At 45.4% G+C, this 20,951-nt stretch overlaps 6 protein-coding genes across 6 annotated transcripts; 2 read left to right on the top strand and 4 right to left on the bottom strand.

The window, feature by feature from the left end:
- Positions 1 to 309: 309 nt before the first annotated feature.
- On the bottom strand, positions 310 to 2,672 carry H6S33_001241 (uncharacterized protein; the record flags this gene model as incomplete). Its single annotated transcript, XM_044832597.1, has 7 exons — positions 310 to 326; positions 381 to 1,556; positions 1,613 to 1,877; positions 1,940 to 2,105; positions 2,227 to 2,353; positions 2,478 to 2,528; positions 2,633 to 2,672. 7 exons carry the CDS (start codon positions 2,670 to 2,672, stop codon positions 310 to 312), a joined length of 1,842 nt encoding a protein of 613 aa, XP_044694208.1.
- A 944-nt stretch (positions 2,673 to 3,616) lies between these two features.
- H6S33_001242 (uncharacterized protein) lies at positions 3,617 to 8,728 on the bottom strand (the record flags this gene model as incomplete). The annotated part of the gene is made up of 7 exons (XM_044832598.1): positions 3,617 to 4,815; positions 4,977 to 5,058; positions 5,120 to 6,631; positions 6,679 to 6,909; positions 6,963 to 7,762; positions 7,811 to 8,240; positions 8,297 to 8,728. 7 exons carry the CDS (start codon positions 8,726 to 8,728, stop codon positions 3,617 to 3,619), a joined length of 4,686 nt encoding a protein of 1,561 aa, XP_044694209.1.
- A 406-nt stretch (positions 8,729 to 9,134) lies between these two features.
- H6S33_001243 (uncharacterized protein) lies at positions 9,135 to 10,116 on the top strand (the record flags this gene model as incomplete). The annotated part of the gene is made up of 3 exons (XM_044832599.1): positions 9,135 to 9,437; positions 9,487 to 9,858; positions 9,913 to 10,116. 3 exons carry the CDS (start codon positions 9,135 to 9,137, stop codon positions 10,114 to 10,116), a joined length of 879 nt encoding a protein of 292 aa, XP_044694210.1.
- Positions 10,117 to 12,845: 2,729 nt separating this feature from the next.
- H6S33_001244 (uncharacterized protein) lies at positions 12,846 to 13,704 on the top strand (the record flags this gene model as incomplete). Its single annotated transcript, XM_044832600.1, has 4 exons — positions 12,846 to 12,947; positions 13,025 to 13,153; positions 13,224 to 13,362; positions 13,493 to 13,704. The coding sequence occupies 4 exons, from the start codon at positions 12,846 to 12,848 to the stop codon at positions 13,702 to 13,704; spliced, it is 582 nt and encodes a 193-aa protein (XP_044694211.1).
- A 758-nt stretch (positions 13,705 to 14,462) lies between these two features.
- On the bottom strand, positions 14,463 to 15,155 carry H6S33_001245 (uncharacterized protein; the record flags this gene model as incomplete). The annotated part of the gene is made up of 2 exons (XM_044832601.1): positions 14,463 to 14,932; positions 15,005 to 15,155. 2 exons carry the CDS (start codon positions 15,153 to 15,155, stop codon positions 14,463 to 14,465), a joined length of 621 nt encoding a protein of 206 aa, XP_044694212.1.
- A 2,219-nt stretch (positions 15,156 to 17,374) lies between these two features.
- H6S33_001246 (uncharacterized protein) lies at positions 17,375 to 18,785 on the bottom strand (the record flags this gene model as incomplete). Its single annotated transcript, XM_044832603.1, has 2 exons — positions 17,375 to 18,539; positions 18,598 to 18,785. The coding sequence occupies 2 exons, from the start codon at positions 18,783 to 18,785 to the stop codon at positions 17,375 to 17,377; spliced, it is 1,353 nt and encodes a 450-aa protein (XP_044694213.1).
- Between the last annotated feature and the right edge of the window lie 2,166 nt (positions 18,786 to 20,951).

The following is a 20,951-nucleotide window of genomic DNA, read 5'->3' on the forward strand; positions in this document are numbered from 1 at the left end:
ATCGCAAGCGACGGAACAACATGACAACAATCACGTATGGCACTCTAACCATTTTTAGAACATAATTTTTGATCTATGTGCACCACCAGAACGAGATGAAAAAAAACATAAAGCTACGTATCCCTTTTCCCTTTCGCCACCTACTTCATGGCACGCAAACCAAAAGTGATAAAACCCCCATGAAGAAAAAGAAAAAAAAAGGTACTTTTTGGTGACAGTATCATAACCATTGGATTACAGCGTCAAAGAAAATAGAAATACCAGAACATTGAACAGAAGAAATTTTTATTGCTTTTCGAGTTTATTTGTTTAACGGGTTGACATGGCTGCAATAAGAAAATTAGTTTATTAGATCTAAGAAGAAAGCGGTTAAAACATACCCTTAGTGACAACACGCTTGAGAGCAAGCTCTTTCTTCTTCAAGTCATCTGCACCAGAGTCATCAATCTCCAACTGTCCCATAGCATCGCTAAGAGCAGCCTCGATTTTCTCCTTAGTGCCCCTCTTCAATCTTAAGCTCAATGTTGGGTCAGAGACAATCTCCTCAACACGGGCAATGTAACTCTCGAGCTGTTGTCTGGCCTCGAACTTCTTGGAGTAAGCGTCATCGGTTGACTTGAATTTTTCAGCATCGGCAACCATCTTCTCAATATCGGTGGTAGACAGCTTTCCGACAGAGTTAGAGATGGTAATGTTGGCAGATCTGCCGGTGGACTTCTCAATAGCAGTGACCTTGAGAATACCGTTGACATCGACTTCGAAAATAACCTCGAGGACAGCCTCGCCAGCCTTCATGGGGGGAATAGGGGCAAGGGTGAACTCTCCAAGAGAAGTATTGTCCTCGCAGTTGACACGTTCACCCTGGAAAACGGGGAACTGAACAGTGGTCTGATTGTCGGCAACAGTGGTGAATGTCCTCTTCTTGATTGTGGGGACAGTTTGACCACGAGGAACGACAGGAGCGAAGATGTTACCCTCCATGGCAACACCAAGAGAAAGGGGAACGACGTCCAACAACAAGAGGTCGGCAGTCTCTTCGGAAGTGGCCTTTCCAGAAAGGATACCAGCCTGGACGGCAGCACCGTAGGCAACAGCCTCATCAGGGTTGATACCCTTCTCGAGCTTCTTTCCATCGAAAAGATCGCTCAACATCTTTTGAACCTTAGGGATACGGGTGGATCCTCCAACCAAAACGACTTCATCGACCTTGTCCTTGGAGAGACCGGAGTCTTTCAGGACCTGCTCAACAGGGGCAATGGTACTCTTGAAAAGAGAGGCGTTGATATCTTCAAAACGAGCACGGGTAATGGAGGTGTTAAAATCCTCTCCAGCGAAGAGAGAATCAATCTCGACAGTAGTTTGAGTGACAGAGGAGAGGGTACGCTTAGCACGCTCGCAAGCGGACCTAAGACGACGAAGAGCACGTGGGTCATCAGAGATGTCGTGCTTGGTCTTGCGCTTGAACTCGGCCTTGAAGTGATCAAGGAGAGCGGTATCGAAATCCTGTCCTCCCAAGTGGGTATCACCAGCAGTGGCCTTGACGGTGAAAACACCACCTTTATATTCGTTAGATCGTAAAAAGAAACTCCAAGATTCTCTGATATAGACTTACCCTGGATGTGGAGGAGGGAAACATCGAAAGTTCCACCACCCAAGTCGAAGATAAGGACGTGTCTTTCCTTGTTGGTCTTTCCTGACCCAAGACCGTAGGCAATGGCTGCCGCGGTGGGCTCGTTGATAATACGAAGGACGTTCATGCCAGAAATGGCACCAGCGTCCTTAGTAGCCTGACGCTGGTTGTCATTGAAATAGGCTGGAACGGTGATAACAGCCTTTTCCACAGACTTACCAAGCTTGGCCTCGGCAATCTCCTTCATCTATAGGATTTCACAAGAATGCATAAGACACTATGCCACAATTGAAAAATCGGCATACATACCTTGGTTAAAACCATGGATGAGATCTCTTGAGGAGAAAACTGTTTGGTCTCACCGAGGTACTCAACCTCAATGTATGGGTTACCCTCACGGTCAACAACAGTGAAGGGCCATGACTGAACATCCTTCTTGACGCTTGGGTCGTCGAAACGACGACCGATCAATCGCCTGCAAATCCACAAATGTTAGCCGTCTTCGATGCAAGTTGTTCGAGTTAATCATATCAATCTATAATACAGCAATATTTCATAATCACTCAATGAGCAAGAATATAAATGAATCGACATACTTAGCGTCAAATACAGTGTTTCGGGGGTTGAGAGCAGCCTGATTCTTTGCAGCATCACCGATCAATCGCTCCTTCTCAGAGAAGGCAACGAAAGAAGGGGTGACACGGTTTCCTTGCTCGTTGGCAACTGAAAGTAAAAGGGAAAAAAACCGTCAGTAACTTTTCTATTTTTTCTTAAAAAATAGAAATTCCAATTCGTCAAGCTATTCGAAAATTGGGAAAATTCTAAAATGGAGAAGAGGCAAACGTACTGATCTCAACACCGCTACCCTCATAGATGGCCACACAAGAGTAGGTGGTACCTAAATTGCAATAGAAAACAATGTTAGTTAATCATAATAATTAATACGCAATAGAGGCGTAATAATTTTTTTTATAGATTCAGAGAGCATTGCAGGCTACGAACCAAGATCGATACCGATCGCTCCGTCGTATTTTCCTTCCATTGTAATGGTATGTAATTGTAGAGAAAGAAATTTGGTGAAGAAAGAAGAGTTGAGGAATGGACGATGAAGAGGGGAGGGGTGGTGAGAAGAAGGAGGGGGATAAGAAAGCGCAGTGGGGTTTTTGTTAGGCCTGTGTGGGGTGGAAAGTTTTTTTTCCTCTTTCTTACTTTTGTGTGTGTGTGCGTTGATCCTTGTTTCGCCAAGACATGCATGTGCACTCTAACCTCAAATGGTGATTTCGGCGAGCGGTCCACGGCTATCGACTATTTCGGAGCACGATGGCCGTGCATGATTGAATTTTATATATGATTTTAACTATGTTCGTCTGTTTAATTATTTTACCATAAGCTACCTGAGTACAAGGGGAAGTTAAATTACCTACATATATAAACAATTAATATATACATATCGTAAGCATGTATATACATATCGTAGGCATGTATATACATGTACATGTAGCTTTACTACAAAAAACCAATTACATGTAAGTTCTGAGAACTCTTCGTAGCAACGACCTCACAAAAATTCTCAGGACTAAATTAACGCCCGGGTATGGTATACCCGTTAATGCGTAATGTAGTATGTAATGAAGTAGGAATTCGTTATAGTACAGTATTTGTGCAATATGGTTTAAGTCCGTCTACTTCACTTGAGGATGTACATAGTTAATACGTAGATGTTTCCAACGTATTTATACACCCAGGCATTAGTGCATGCCTATACCTTACCTAGACCTATCGTCATCTTCATCATCATCGTTATTATAATCATTATTATCACCACATATACAAATTACAATTGATGAATAGATACATGAAGAGTTCTCATCTATTATACCAATAGTCCAGAGATTAGCAAGAAGACAAAAATCCCCTCATTCAAGCAAGAAAAGAAATCCAATTGCAGACGCTCCATGATATTTTATTCAAAACACACCATCCTCGTTATTGTCCGCTCTTCCCAGCATGCCCACAGATAATACACCGAAATGCCCAGTCATTATCTAGGGAGTGTTGCTCCTGCAGATTATCCAGACACCTCCTGTGAAAAATATGTCGACAGTTAAACAACACAAGCTCTCCAGCCTCCTCCTCCCCTCTATCTCCGAACTCGTCTCCCTCACCACGAGTATCGTTAGAGCTTTCTCCGCCCATTTCACCAATATCACTTATCTTTGCCCGACTCTTCCCCCGTGCAACAGCAGATAATGGTCCCTCAGCCATTAGTCTTCGCTCCTCGCGTAACTTCTCTACACGCTTAAGATTTCCTACTCGCTGCTTCTCCCAAGCGGTGTAAATACCACCTGCCGCACCATGGCCCCACACTCTTTTACCACAGGCTTCACATGTTTGTGATATTGGGCGACATCCTTTCTGGCGTAATGCGGCGGCCTCATCAACATGAACAAATAGGTCTTTTTCAAGTAATCGATTCGCGAGTGATAAGATCTGCTCCTCATATAAATATGCCTCGAAAATGCCGCTAAGAACGCTGCGAAGTTCTGAGAGCGAAGGTGAAGCTATTGAAGCGCGGGAGAGGAAAGCTCTAAGAATGTGAAGAAACGATACAGTTTGTGAGCTCGATGTTGCTGCCAGGAGCGCTGAAAAGGTGTCTTGGACAAACAGACGAAGTGATTGTATAACTTTCCCTTTATCGATTTCAGTTGAGCGATGATCGGCTGAGCCATTGACTTCAATATCAAGGGTTATCATCCCGTTCGCAGAAGGTCTGTTCAGAATTGAGATGCAATTCTTTGCAATGCGCACCACAACATCCACTAGATCTAACCATAGAATCTCCTCTCCACTCAAAGGCTCTTCATCCGACCTCCTTTTTGCTCTGGAGGCCTTTATCATTCGTTTTCCGGTCTTCATCTGACCCCGACAAAGCCAGACACCAACTTGGGCATACTTCTGCAGTGATTGTAGAGTCTCTGTTGCTGCGCCTGCACCCAACTGCGACCCATGTACATGTACAGTCGCGCTGAGTATACCGCTCAAAGCTGTCTCCAACGTGTCAAAGTGAGCTATCAATCGGTTCATCGCGTTCCGAATTTGACCTTCTCTAGCCATCAATAAAACCGCCGCGTCCATAACCCCATTATCCTCCAGCGCCGGTAAGACCTTCTCAAGGCGAAGATCGCCTGATTGTAACCCGCCGACAAAATCAGACAAGTGATGGGGATCGAATTCGCACATTAACCTGATATACAACTCTACGAATGAGAGATTTGACATTGCTGCTGGCCTTTTGTTGCCATGACCTTCGTTCACGTCCTGTGGCTCAAGGATCGTACGGAGGTACAGGAACTGATCATGAGTGCGATCTTCAATCGAGTCAAGGAGAACCCTATGGATCTCGGGAACGTAGGTATTGACAACAAGCGCTGTTCGAATACAATCAATATCAATCAGTTGCCGTGCATTCTGCTCAATGACAACTCGGACCTCTTTAAACTGTCGTTCGTTGAGACCACTGTGAGGTCGTAGATAGTCTCCAATGCAATCAAAAACCGTTTCCTGTGATTCCTGGTCTTCGAAATAAGTTTTGATCAGTCTCGCGTAGCGCTTCTCGGAGCGGAATATTGACTTCAGGACTCGATAAAATTTCGCATTTATAAAAAGCTCAATAAGGTCGTCGATATCAGGGGGATGGTATACAGTGAGTAAGTACTCAACGCTGAGTTGACAGTCATCGGCAATATCTTCTCCGGGGTAGTTACAAAGACCGACAATAACACGGCGCAAAGCACTTCCTGACAGAAGTATGAATTGAGTGTATTTCGGCAGATTTCGCCCAATAAACATATCGAGATATATTGTATCCTGTGGAGGGAAATCTGTGGGGCTCATGACTTCTAAAAGTATTTGAACGACGCTTTGTCGGTCTACTGAATGTATGCAGAATATCCGTTCCTCTGATAGGCCTGTTGTCCCGCCGTTGCTCAGAGACTTAGGCGAATCGTTCAAAAAAGGATCCTCAAATGCTTCATTCAGGGCGCTTAGAAAGCTTGATGCGTCAAATTGAAGGATAAGTCGAAGATATGGGTAGGACGGTTCAATAACAGAATTGTGCGATGTAAGGAATGGTTTATTCATATGTTTTGGCCAGTTAATTGCTTTTCCTAAGAAGAGGAAATGATAGATAGCCGCTTTAGCATTTAAAGCTTCGGGCTCAGTAAGCTCTTCTCCGGTAGGATAAACTCGTCCAGTAAGGGTATAGGAAAGGTAGGGGAATATTTTGAGCGCATTGACGGCGTAAATTGAATCCTCGTTTTCGTCCACGCCGTTCCTTAGTAATGGTACTAACAGAGAGAGAAGATCTATCATAGGAGTAATATAATCGCCGAGAGCTCGATTCCAGACGTAAATCATTGCATCATAGAGATTATGTCTTTTGCAAAGGGTTGTGACCTGGTCAATGTCCAGTGTCCTTGTGTCCATGTGACAAATAATTTCTTCTAATCGACTATCCAGTTCGAGGGATGTGTAGTGGTTGATAAGTGCCTTAACAACTGTCGGAGGGACAGACCGGATTCGACCTTCTAGAATGTGTGGCTCGAGCGTTTCAAGGAAGATGCCTTGAACAGAGCCTTGTTCGAAATGGTCAAAGGCCTCTTCAAACAAAAAGTCTGTGGCACCCATTGCCAAACAAGCATCAAAGCAAACAGTAGCAAGGTCCTGTAATTGATCATTCCCTAAAGGCTCGGTTTGCGATGACTTTCGGTTTTTGCCAAAAGCATATCGTAAAGAAGCAGACATCATCTCCAAAAGCCTTTCTCGCACTATTGGGTAGCGCAAGTTAGAATCCTCGGGCAAACCAATCGTCAACTTTGTAGTTTCTCCAATATAGTATGTTGTAGCAAGACGAATAGCGCCGATAAAGTCTCCGACCTCCATCATTGCAAGAAGCCGATCAGCCCAGTTAGAAAGCGCACCAACAAACAAATCGTACTGACCCTGAATTTGGGTTAGCTTTGGCAGGCAAAAGGTTGAAAGAGACGTACCAGAAGAAACATTCTCCCTTTATAGGTTTTGAAACTATTATAGAAGGCGTCTGCTACATGTGGATGCATCGAGCTTTCATCGTCCATTCGGTCAACTAAAGGCCCGAGTTGTGTGGAGAAAGCATCTAGATGAAGAATTTGCTTGGGCATCAAATCAAATGTTTCTGTAACCCGTAATGCAATATCTTCCAGTATTATTAATCGTTGAGTAACTGTCAAGACAGCGATTATCTAGATTCAAGTTAGAAGGGCAACCCAAAACTTTACATATTGAGAACGCAAACCTGGCGATTAATCCACTGCACGGCTACAATAGCTTCATCACACCGAAATCGACTTTTAGGTCGGAATTCTAAAACAGGGGGACGATTTGGATCCTCCTTTTCCCCAGACTCAAGAATTGAGAGCTCCAATAATGTCAAAACATTCGACCAGCTATATACTAACCGTGCATTCGACGATGGGTGTGTTGCATCCGGAGCTATGGCAGCCTGTTTTAGTTTCGTGAAAGGATACCAGGCTAGGCAGCCTGAAAGAGCAGAATCGGACGCAACCTCCTTCGGTCTTGCAGCTTTGTGTTGCGTTTGAGCAATTGGCGTTGTAGAAACCACGACGAGAAGATAGGGTGTTAATAAGGCCACAAGCCCCATTGTGTCTGTTTTTTGTGGAGAGTTTCCTAAGGGGAGGGCGGAAAACCCAAGAACTGAACTAGGCTTTCGAGGGCGCCCGGTGGGTGCAATATCCAGGGGATATCGCCCCAAAATCCTAGTTGTTTTCACCACCCTTCTGACTATCCCTAACCCCCTAGTAGCCAAATGTGAAAATCCCATTCCCCTATCATCCCCAGAAACTAAAGCCGTGTGTCGTGTCCCGAGAAACCCAAGATGGAGCACTGAGACACCTTCGACATGACCATCCGCTTTTCGGTTTTCAAGTTGGGATAATGGCAGTGGTGGAATCTGTAGGAATGGTTGACTAGGTTTAGATAGTTCCCAAGTGAAAATATGTCCAGAAGAATGGCCTCCGGCAATCGTGGTATGATCCGCAGAGATGGCCATGCCAGTTATAGGACCACATTCGACAGCTACTTCTATCAGATTTGTCTTGTTATTGCACTAAGGGGAAATCGTACCTTGCGTTCCGGGTCCTATTATAGATTGAAGAGTTTGATTATAGTCGAAAATTAAAATGCTACCCTTAGAAGTTCCTACAGCAATAGTTGCAGAAACGGTAATACATGTGGGGGTGCCAAAACTCCGTTTTCCGGCTTCTGAAAAGAGTTGGTTCTTGATCTTTTTGAGCTTAGTCCACCGAACAACATCCCATGGTGCCGATCCTTCATCCAATGCTCCAAAAGTAATATTCTCTGCTTGGCTACCAGATGAAGATGATCTCGAATGTGGACTAAGAAGAGCTGGTGAAAGAGCACGAGGTGATTGAGACAACGTCGGAGTCCCAGGTTGCAAGCGAGATTGAAATCTCCTATCAAACGGTCGTAGTGAGGGTGAGGGTGAGAATCTGGATCCAAATGCACTACTGGTGCGTGAAGATGCCACAGAACCCTGAGATCGTGAAAGTCAGAAATAAAACAAGTAATAAAGTCCCAAAAAGAACTCACATGTACCGAAGGTGTATCGTCAGGATTGGAGAAAGACGGAGCAGGGCTATTTCGTCCATTTGTTGCATGAGGCAAATGTGAATCTTGGGAATCGGTATGTGAACCCTCTTGTTCTATCTCTCCCCCATCAGAATTCTTGTATGAGTGGAATACAGAGACATTCGCTGATCCTAATCCTCCACTTTCTTTCCTTGCTTCTTGCAAATATTCCAGCACCCTTGATGTCGTTGTTGTTGTCCCGATCGGCGCTTCCTCTTTCCCCTCTCCCCGCTCTCCTACATCCCCACCTGTGTCCTTATTCCCATCCATTCCCATCGTATGCCAATCTTCGTGCTCTTGTACTGTTTCTGCAGTTTCGGTCTGTAGGTTCTGATTACTTCCTGCATGATTATCATTTGCGAGCTCTGAGCTCTCATCTGGCATCGAGCTCATCGGTGGGGCCTATGCTCAATTCTCATTTCTCAAACCCAAGCTTCAATCCTTGAGGAGGCTGAAGGGCTTCCCCTGCTGTTACTGTTTCTTCGCGGATGCCGATAAAATAATACCAGTCCAACGTGAGTGAGTTCAAGGTTGTAGCTATCTTGAAATCCAAAGAGCAAGTCCTCCTGGGCAAATAACCGTGTGATGGCCCTATGAACAGTTGTGCGAAGTTCCAAGTAACTTTGCGATTCTTGAGAAGCCACAGCTGTGCGACGTTGCAATTGTTCTGAGATATACCTATGATAGGCTAACATATGTACCAGTCCTAGCAATGTATTGTGGACTCTTCTTTCTAGCTCTAGCAACCAAGCTTTAACATTAACAACACAAGCTGCCCAAACAACAACTACCATTAACAATGGACGGAGATCTTGTCGGCCCTGCAATTCCACCACATATTCTCGCCAAGCGAAAACGGAAGGCCGAAGAAGCTGCTGCTGCTGCTGCTGCTGCTGCTGCTATTGCTGTTTTGGTAAAAGGAGCCCCAAAATCACCACCGACGGAGGACCCAGATAGCAAGAAAAGGCGGACAGTTGGTCCAGCGCCACCTCCAGCACCCCTCAATGAACTACCCGCTGGATATCCAGACGATAGTGATAATAATGATAGCAGTAGTGACGAAGATATAGGACCGGCTCTACCACCAGGCCCTGGGACGGAGGTAAATAATTTCTTTCTGTCTCATGTAATTTCGAGCTAACTTATATAAGCTGGATCAAGAACTTGCGGCGCAACGACGTTTAGCAATGTTCGCAGAGGCCCAAACTACCAAAGCGGACGATTCCAAGCCGAGGCGTGATGAGTGGATGTTGGTACCACCGAAGTCAGAGGATTGGGCATCAATGGTTGACCCGACAAAATTAAAAAATCGAAAGTTCCAGAGCGGGAAAGGAGCTAAAGCGCCGCAAAAAGCTGGTGGAGATAATTCTTTATGGACAGAATCGCCAGAAGAACGCCGTAAACGACTCAATGACGAAGTCATGGGGATTAGAAAGCCTGCAACCCAGGGAGATAATACAAAGAAGCCAAGTATCAGCGCTGCTGAGGCTGAAGAAACTGCCCGTAGAATCAAAGAATATAATGTGAGTACTCTAGATCTATATCTCTGCACCCAATGAATCCTTATAGTATTTTAGGAAAAAAACCGGAATAGGTCTCTATACGATCAACACAAATCATCGGGAAGTGTACGTGAGAAAGAGGACAATCCAAGCGCTCGAGCCTTCGATCGTGAGAAGGATATCGCTGGAGGCCGCAAGGTTGGGCATCAGCAAAAGAAGGAAATGTTGCAAAGAGCTGCACAGTTTGGAGATCGGTTTTCTTCAGGCAGCTTTCTGTAATCGCTTTCAATTCCAATTAGTTATATACTAGCCTTCAACCTTTAAAGAGTACGGAAGATCTATAGAGCTATTATCAACCTGTTCCCTTCAAGTATATATTAAAACACTAAATACTTTTTCGTCATATACCGATAAATGACTTTGGAGGAAAGTCTTGGCAGCCAACTACATCAAAATATCGGATAGGATGGCTTTCCTCATAACAAATATATGTCGCACATAAAAAATAGCAAAGCGAAGGGGATATGACCCAAGAATCTAGTTGAGATGATTTTACGGACAGTGATTCGTTAACGAGTGATTTCCCATGATGTGCGAGCAAAATTTCTATCACGGTAGACCCAGTCACAGAGCATCACTCGTATTTCTCGTGTCTTAGAAACAAAACTAAAGCTACATGCAATTGGGTGCATTTACATCTGGGACGGAACGTACATTCCCTACTAATATATATTGAAATTCGACTTTACTGACGGAAGGAGGAGAACGGGGGCCGAAGGCCCCATGGATCGAAGGCCTTTTATAATTATTGAACACTTGATTGATACCCATATATAATCCAAAGTACAACTCGCGGTCGCGATATGGGCCACTACTAGTGCAAAGTACAAGAAATAAAAAAAACAATCAATTTCAATCCCCAACCTCTAGAGAGTACAGGAGCAAAAACCAGGTGACCCAAGACAAGTTTATAAACCATTAAATTTTATAAGCCCGCTTGCCGAGGAGTGAGCCGAACCGCGCGGGGGGTCTCCCGGTTAAACTACAGTATCAGAAATGGGGGTAAAACTGATACGGCATCAGTACGGCATTGTGAGAATATGCCGCTTTATCTCCGTTTTTGACGAAGTAAATGGTAGTGTTACTGTAGTGGTATGGCATTGCTAAAGACTGCGGTAGTCATTTTATCCATGTTTCTGTCACTGTACTTGGGAACCGTACGGGCCCAATACCGCTAGGCCATTAGGAAGTTCAGAGTTTTGAACTGCAGCAATTTAATGAGCCAAACCTTTAACTTTATGCAGGCTTGGCATTCCCACACATCCACACCTTGAGCAATGTATCATGGCTATATTTCTAGTATCATAAAGCCAATTAACTGTTTAGACCATAAATAAATTGGTGAATCCATTGTTGGGGACGTCGACCATTCTATCATGATCAGTCACTCGTGCCTTGGGGCGACCCGCCCCACTATTCCTCATTCAACCTTGGTCAGTTTTGCGTGGTAGGGGATCCGGGACACCAACCAAGGCAAAAGACTGTATCTTAGATCTCTGAACGTACTCCAACCACCGCGATCACCCCCGCAACAAGTTCATGTATATTTTGCCTTCCAAATCGGCACATACTCTACATACTCTATGCAGAGAACTATATGTATTCTCCTTGTCGCACAGCATCCCCGGTACCAAACTCCCGGTGCGCAAACCCCGCTTGATCAACTGAGCTAGCTATGATCGATACAACAGACCGAAGGGCTCACCGATTCCCGTTCTCGGATTTCGGGACGTCGAGCCCAAGACATACGAGCAGTCTTACAACTCCGAAACAGCTGTAACATGCGAAACGCACCCTTCCACGTGAGACGAGTTTCCCTTGGGTTACAGCTATGTAGAGTACTCTACATACATGTACTAATTAGTGATGTTTCCAGATACCAATTATCACAACATCACTGTTGTGACAGTTATGTATGTAGTTAAATTTACATACAGGCGCGCGCAGATAGATACAAGTACCAACTTCTTGGCTATAGGCGTGTAATATCTACACCTGTTACAAACTTACAATGTAGTAGGTACAGACCGTACAGTTGGCTCGTACAAGTCTCGATCGATATGAGAAGGAGGCTGAGACGCGTGGCCGATTATTTCTCCGAAATTTCCAGGCCTTTAAGGCTTGGCATTAAGCCTACATGTAGATAGGGGCATATATGTACTACTACAGTACCGTAGTTAGCTGGAAGTTATTAAGCCTCGTACTCTAGAGTAGAGTAGTAACTACATGTACATGTACATGTTGCTCTCCGTTACTTACGTGTAGAGCAGGTAGGTACTCTACCACTGTGATGTATTCTCAAGAGAACCCCCACGTCCCCTTTCGCCGTTCGATTGGCCCGGACTTTCCCAAGTTAGTGATCATCCGGCGGCATACCTAGAGATTCCCTTATTTTGAGAAAGAATTTCGCGTGTCAAGGTGTCAAGGTGTCAAGGTGTCAAGGGAAGCAAAAGCCCCCTGTACTCTACCTACTCTAGCTAGGTACCAAGGCAGGGACTCCCAGATTGCCATGATCTTTAAATAAGTTCCAAGAAAAAGCGAAAAGAGATGGTGCCCAAGCTACCTCCCAAGCCACAACCCCCCATTTTCCCTAATTGCCGAGGGCACTCCCACGTCTTCAAACCAGTTGTTCCTGCCTCAAACAATACATACATACCCTGGACTTGTATGCGTGCTGCAGAATTGCATCAGGGCAACTCAAGCTGACATAGTTTGCTTGTTCGTTGTTTCTGGCATCTTTGTCATTGTGTTGTGTTTCTTTTCTTTTCTTTTTTTCCCTTTTTCTTTTTCTCGAATCGATATCCGATCACTCACCGTACCTCTCTCCTTTAACATTTACTATCGTTCATTTTTTTTTGACCTTTTGTGATTTTTCTTTTCTTCTTCTTCTTCTCCTTTAAGTCCCTCGTTTCGGTTCGATTCGTCCGTTTATTCCAATATATTTCGAGATGGCTATTATACCCATTCCACCACTATCAAAATTCTCAAAGCGTGCCGATGAATGGGATGACGGCGATAATTGGCCTGGTAGTAACTGGTACTGGAGTGACGTACGCTTGTTCTCCCTCTCTCATTCGGCCTTAGATACACAGTATACTGATCATGGTGTATGCATTCTTACCTATAGGAGGCACGGAATATCAAATACGGCGTTTTGTTTGGTATACTGATCCTCGCCTTCCTGGTAATCATGGGGATGTGGCTCCACGCGGACCGGAGGATGAAAGCTGGGAACGCACCACTGCCATACCACCGAGTACATTTCTCCCATATCCAGTTCGCACATGAGGTCGCATGAGCAATACTGACGCCTATATTGTTAATAGTGGCTAGTAGCACGTCACCGCAGAGCACAATGGGAGCCACAACTCCAGCAGCCAGAGCAGCAGTTCAGCTTTTACCAGCACCAGCAGCATCAGCGGCAACAAGAGACCGACTACTCCATGCATACTGTTCCACCACCAGGTATGATTTGCGTGGGATTGAGATTAGAGGGGTAGTTGATGTGGTTCAACTTCAACTTGTAGTGGTCGTCATGGTTGAATGAGTGGTTGATATAAGGTGACGCTAACTAATGTTGCTTGCTTGCGTGCAGCTTACAACCCCAACTACGCCCAGCCCCCGGTCTACACCGGCGGCCCACCAATCGGCTCATCAAAAGTCCATCCCTCCCAACATCCCGCGAACCAGATGCAGAGCCAGAACCCGTACTACAATAGCAGCGCCGGTGAAGGGAGCAGCAGTGGAGGGCCAACTTATCCCCCACCTGTGGGTGCTCCTGTGTATCATGGGCAGCACACGCAATAAGATGAAGTAGACCGCTAGCTTGGAAATGGTTGAAACCTCACCTGGTACTGGAGGGTAACATACGGAACAGCACTAGGAATTAAGGGAGCCGGAGGGGTGATGGAAGGGTTTATTTGGCTGCAATTTTTCTTTCCGGTTTGGTGCATTTGATATGGATTTGGGGGGCTTGGAGGCGGTGTTGATCTTTATTTGTTACCTTTTTTCTTCATTTCATTTTATTGTTTTTACATCTGATATTAGCTTCCTTTTTCTTCTTTCTTCCTTTTTGTTTGAGTGCATATGGACCAGCTGGAACTCCCCCGTCTCTCTCTTTGTTTCTTGGCAGGTCGTGACTAACCTGCTTTTTTATTTTTCCGGGACTGGATTCTCAGAGGGATAGGTACTACTTTTGCTTTTTTTTTTTTTTTTTTTTGGGGGGGGGGGGGGGGGGGGCGGAAGGTTGTGATGGATATCTGCAGCGGTTTCTTCAGTCCTTTCTTCTTTCTTTTTTTGACTGCGTACATTTCTTTCCACATATGCATGTTTGGTCATTGTTGCAACTACATGGACATGTAGTACTGCACTCACTATCGCTAGCTCACTCGAGACATCCTTCTTATTTCCTGTTTTACAAACCAATTGATCAATCCGATCAACCCGATCACTCGGATTATTAAATTACAAAATAAAATAATAAAAAAAGATAAGCAAATGAAAGAACCAGACACCATTATAAAACGCCTAAAAAGAAAAAAAAATCATCCTGAAGAGAGAGTCCCCTACTCAATATCCATAGCATCAGGGTCCCTCTCACTCTCAAATACCCCACCATCTATCACCTCACTATTTATATTCACGTTTGCTCTTGCTTCTTCCGCCTGCTTCTTCCGTATTCTTTCCCGGGCTTCAATGATGGCCCTTTTCACGTCGTCCTGCTCCGCCGACACCGTAAGCGATGTCGGCACCGTATAGAGCACCAATGCCGTACTCGTCCCGGCCTTTTGCGGTTGCCGCATCTCGCCGCCGCCGCTACTTCCCCGTGCAATATCATATGGTACCCTTGTGAGCTTCTTCTCGATATCCGGCAGGAACACGATTCCCTTCGCATCTTCGTCCTCGTCGCTCGAGAGCTCGTCATCAAGGTTATGCACAAACACCACGTTTGAATTGTCATTATCGACTTCCATACTATCGTCATCATGGTGCGCGCGGGTAATAGTAGTGACGGGGACAGTCTTGTGTAACTGCGCTGTTATATCGTTCGATATTCTTAGCGTGCCATCGGGGTAGATAAGATAGCCAGTGGCAGTGGTGATAGTACCTCGAGCCAGGTTGCTGTGATGCTTCTTCTCAAAGTGGATGCTGAGCATCGCGAGCTTCTTGGAGAGCGGCTGTTCAGCCTGGAGGTCGTTGTCGTCGCCTGGGGGTCGTTTCCGCCCCGTGCATGGGTTTGCAGTCCAGTCCATTGTCATGCTATGGCATTCGGGATGCTGGATGCTGGATGCTGGATGCTAGTTATTATGTTTTTGCAATTGGTGATCTGCGTCGCTAGGTAGGAGCAACTTGGATATACTGAGGTAAATGGGTAGAGTTGTGGGTAGGGGTAATCTTTACTTATGACATCGTAGGGATTTTAAACTCGACCGGTCGTCGACGGGGTGTTCTTTCGTTGTGGTGCGGTCTGGAAGCTTATAGAATGCACTCGATACATCTTCCCCGCGTGCATGCAATACCTACTCTATGTAGGTACTCTAGAACTACATGTATACTCTACATACACATTTTCGACAATTGACGCTCAAAATTGACACTTCCCCTCCATAGGGATATGAAATGCATATGCGCAAGCCGCAAAATGACACTTGTGGATGCCACTTTGGAGAGTGACGAAGCGCCAATTGTCAGAATTGACGGTTAGTAAATACGCTCTAATAGGGTGGAGCTCGAGCAGAGTAATGTGTGTACATGTAATTTATGTAAATACCAAGTATGTAGATACATGTAGGTATATTTTGTTTCCAGGAACGGACCAAAACAGGCTCAATACACGTGCTGTCAAGATCACAGAGTGTGGGAACGCGCGATTCAGGCACTAGACTAACTCAGGTAAGCAGAATGCAGCCTTGTTTAGCTGCGCATCAGCCTCACTCGCCCTGTCCACAATGTATTTACCTACATAGGTCATCATCACCATATAGAACAACCCCAGGGCTCTACGGGCTAAGATTGTATATAAAAAGGGTATTAGAGCGTATTTGCCAACCGTCAATTTCAAGAATTTACAAATTGTGGGGCTCCGAAATGGCAACCGGGGCTGTTAATTTTGAATTTCGGTGGGGCGGCGTGCTGTGAGATATACCAGGAGGATCACAAGTACCCAGTTTTGTTACTACCGAAGCTAGTATCATGGTGAATTTTCAGTTCCAACAGCGTACTTCACAGGTAGCGTGATGGGTTGTCTGGTTTTCGGGGTTTATTCTGTCATACCGTTAACCAGATCGATTTTGGCCACTGCGGGGAACTGTCAATTTTGCCTCCCGAAACTGTCAAGTTTGAAGTGTCAATAGTTGAAATTGACGGTTGGCAAATACGCTCTATTATCGCCAGTTAGTGACGATATATGTACAGATTCTGGTAGAATTAATGCGAAAGTGGGTTTTCCGTGACCCGATAGTCCCATTGGCCCTCAAAGGAATTTTTGCAGTGAGCACGGGCCAAGAAACCCACCCTTTTCGTTCTGACTTTCGCAATAATTCTACCGGATACTGTACATAGATAAAATGTATCTTGATTGTTTGTTACGGTGCTACATAAAGCTATATTTATAGTAATTTGCTTAAAGCCGGAGATGTAGACCCAAGAGCATTAGTTACAAGTACATATCTCCAGTGGATGATATTATGACTTACAATACAATGTATACGTATATATATATCCAGAAAGTCTTTTATGATTGAACACTCACTGCTTGTATTCATGATCGGGAGTACATCAAACATAGCACCCGAATCATTAAAGTTTTCTTTTCCCCTGCCCGCCCAGTGAAGATATACATAAGACGATCCGTCATAAATCAAGCAGTATAAAGCCGCGTGTAAAAGACGCGAGAAGAAGTCGCAAGATATTTCAGTTTGCCTTGAACACGCCTCCCAGACAAATAAACCATACACCTATGGGAAAAAATGAAAATGGAGAAAAATGAAAGCGAGACCAAACACCCTAGCTATTTACTTTTCCCTATTGTGTGAAAAGAAGTGCCCGAAACAATAAATGAAATGGATAGAAAGGGAAAGTAAAGAAACGCGGCACCGAAGCCAAGCTTTGTAGCCAAGAGGTGCTGCATGGTTCCTTTCGCAGATAGATATCACCCAAATATTTTGGTTTTGTAGATAGAAACTTTGGGGCCAGAAAGAAACGTCAAGCCCGCAGTAGAATGTCATTAATCACTTCTTAACAAGCCGGACCGAATCAAGGTAATGGGTGGGACACTACTGTTGATGCTGCACGGTCTGGTTCTCCATCAATGAGGAGACAAATACCCCAGAAAAAAAATAGTAGAATGGAGAAATATAGAAAGAAGACAGCGCCCTATACAGCCAAACAAAAAAACGAACGCCAACACCCTCACAAAAAAAGAAAAAAAGGATGATGTATCATCCCTCATTAGCAACGTGGCACTTAAGTTTTAATATCAATGTGTCTCCGGTAAAGGCGCTGGTGTAGCTGCGGGTGTGGGTCCTCGCACGCTTGGAGTGACCGTTCTACTCGGAACTGCTACCTCACCAGCCTCCAAATCCCTTGGTGTTGGTTCACCCCGACCTCTCCTGATAGATAGTAAAGATACACCGCCAAATGGATTCCTTAACCACCGATTCCTCCTACCCTCAGTTTCCTCTAGTCTGTTCTGGGCAGGTGTTGAAGGAGCCGTGTTTCTGCCGCGATTATCGCCATTACCATCACTGTTTCGACTTGTTCGCCCTTCACTCCCATAATATGGTGCCATAAACCTCCCCGGGCTGAACAACATCCGTCTATGGAATGGCGGCCCTATATATGCATCTGGAGGGGCTGCTACCGGCTCCCTCTCTGTATTTTGTCTCCTTGACCTTCTCGAATCGTCGTTGGGTTCCCCCTCCGGCCTGGGTTTCGGAGTATAATAGTCCGCTTTACACAACGGACAGCATGCACGCCGACTAGTAAGCCAAGGATCGATACATTGTGCGTGAAATGCATGGCCACAGGTGAGCCCACGGATTTCATCGTCGTCGTCGATGGTGTCTAAACAAATTGCACAAGCGTCGCCGACATTATTGAGGAGTTCAGAATTAACATGGTGGTCATCATCTTCCTCAATATCATCGGTAGTATGCTTCGGATCAACATCAGAGATCTCGGACAAACGTTTATTTTCGTCTGCTGATGTATCTGCGTTGGGTAAGACTGAGCTACCTGCAGATTGTTCTTTTATTAATGCGGGAGGAACAGGAGGGGCTGCTTCTGCGGAGGCCAACACTTCCTTGAGTAGCGCGGGGTTTGCGTTTGCGGACTGGGTTGAAGTGCCTTCAACCGGGGATATAGCGGCTTCGATTTGCTTTACGCTTACAGGTCTGCTGTTTGGAGCTGTTTTAATACCTCCCTCTGATGGAAGTCCCATTCGTTCCCTATGTGCACGCCAAGTTTTGTATTTAAGTGACGGGAACCGTTCGTTAACCTCATCGGTGGTCATGAGTTTCTTTTCTCTGCGTCGCCGATGCGGCCGGGGCATGGTTTGTAGGTCGACGGGTTCCTCCTCACCATTCGCGCGGGCACGTTGACGGGCATTGTAGCGGAAGCAGTATTTGACGCCGACGATAATCCTAGATTCACGAACTCGGTTGGCCGTGGCGCGCTGAACCCACAGAAACAGAAACCTACCAAAGATTTGTAAATACAACCCCAAATCCCAGAGCAACAAAGAAGAGTAAGGGCGAATTTGTGGGTCCGCCGCCGCCGCCGCCACCACCACCGTTATTGTTAATGGGCGTTGGAGTAGTGGTGGGGGTAGTGAGGGCGGATGTAATGGTACCCATGAAATTGCTCGTTAACGAGCTTGTTGACGACATCGTATCGAGATGATTAAGGGAGCGATGAGAATCTTAGGAGGATGGCGGGGAGTTAGATTTTTTTAGGCGTTTTAGACTCCCATATGAGGCTGACGTGCCAAAATGCAACCGACAGGTGAGTAGTTGATTTATGTGATTTAGGTGATTAGGTGATTAGAGGGAGAGGAAGCGGTGGAGGTGGTGGAGGAGAGAAAACAGAACCGCTTTGTGGGGACCAGCGACTTATTGGAAGGGATCAAAAAAATCAATAAACAAAATAGAAAGAAAGAAAGAAAAGAAGAATAAAGAGCCGATAACCAAGCAGGTGTCTATGGTGTGATTTTGGGGAGATCGGAGTAGAAGCAGGTAGGATACAAAAACAACAAAGGGCGGGTGACTCGTGGTGAATATATCTCGAGATGGAACGGGATTTTCTTATTCAGGTTTCTGGGTGGTGGATGAATGGATGGATTCAGCCTTCCCTGCTGCCGAATGTAGAAGATGATGAGGGCTTCTTGTTGGAAACAGCCAGCAGCAGCAGCAGCAGGCAGCGAATACCCGACGTGACTATGAATGGTGTGGTGGGCTATGATTACGAGCGTGAACCCAAAATCGCGTCTGTTTGCTTAGGAGAAGATGAAGGATGCAGACAGATGGACGATAACGAAGCGAAGTATGAAAGAACTCCAAAATCTATCTTACACTTCTCACTCCAAACTTCATGGGTCAAATGGGGAGGTGTGGGGTGGATACATATCTAGAGTTTACCCTTGTCACTTCTCGTTGAATACTGGGCATTGAGCGATCAATCAAGTCAAAACCGTCAAGATCCCTCCCTCCTTGGGTCGGCGGAGCCTTCTCTCTTTGAGCCGTGCTCCTCAGACTAATTTTCTAACCCAACCTCTGACCAACCACATGTCACATCAAGTGTGCAAGCATGCTAAGGCCGGGTCAGCTGCAAGGTCGTGCTTGCATCTTTGTCTGGGATTTGATCTGATACTTTCTATTTTCAGCCATAAATACCCAATTTGAGAGCGTTCAGATCTAATGCGTACTACTCAACTATGGAGTGGCGGTGATCTCTCATTCAACCCGGTCCCATCACGTGATATCAGGTATACACGCAGCGGTAACAAGTAGCCGAAAATGCAAGCCCTAATCTGCAATTGCCATTGGAGCCGAAGTCAAAAATACTCCAAAACCTTGCAGCTGCATTTCGGATACTTCAGGACAGTTGGGTGTATGGTACTATAGGTAACGAGGGCGGTCTCTCAAGCGCCTATTATTCGACACGAGTTATTACATGTATTTATTGTTCTAAGATCTAAAAGAGATAAAACCTTAATTGGGGATATCCAGCTTATTACAGTTCCAATTGAAGCGCACCGAACTTCCTCTAACAAAAGAAATCTTACCTTCAAGTGTTTCCCATTAAGCTTAAGGTAGGTAAAGCATAGGATGTTTGCTTTCTAATTGGCGAATGGTAATATGGATTGGTTGGCAACCTGATCTAGAAAGTAAGCAGAGACATATTAGGCCCACGACGGCGTGGATATTCAGGAAATCTAGTTACCTACAGTATGGAGTCTGTAATGGCAACTATGTATTTTGACTAGGTAATAAAGTGGAACAAGACGAGGAGGTATTGTGTATTGGGATTAGGATTTGTAATGGGGATTTCTGTTATGTTCTTTTAGTTTCTGTTATGCGGAGGTATTAGTCATCATCGGACTATGGTTGGATATATAAGGGGGAGTTGTTTCGTGCTTTTGTTTGTTTTCTCTCTTTCCTTCTTTCTTTACGCAACCTCTGTATTCATTCGCTCGCCTCTGGCTCGCGATGGATTTCTTTCCCCCCGAGATGGAGTTATACTGATTCTCGAATTGCTTCGGTCCCTGAACTTCCCTCGCTCGACACCCCCCCTTCTTTGTTCGTTCGGTGCCCTCACGGGATGCGTCCACCGTTCACCCCTCGCCAAAATAACGGCTACTCTCGAAAGCCGTCTTCGCCCCTCCTTATTTTCACTCATCGCACGAGTGATCCCACACGTCGGGTACGCACACTGTCAGTAATCTCCAGTCAGCGAGAACCTACTGCCAAAGCGCTCGACAGCCCGCGAAGTTAGCGACCTCTCGGTCGCGAAACTATCGTCAAATTTTTTACCCGAGGTCCCGTGACCTTACCCCT

This window comes from Morchella sextelata (assembly GCF_020137385.1).
Source record: "Morchella sextelata strain SCLS chromosome Unknown scls_10, whole genome shotgun sequence".
NCBI classification, from domain to species: Eukaryota; Fungi; Ascomycota; class Pezizomycetes; order Pezizales; family Morchellaceae; genus Morchella; species Morchella sextelata.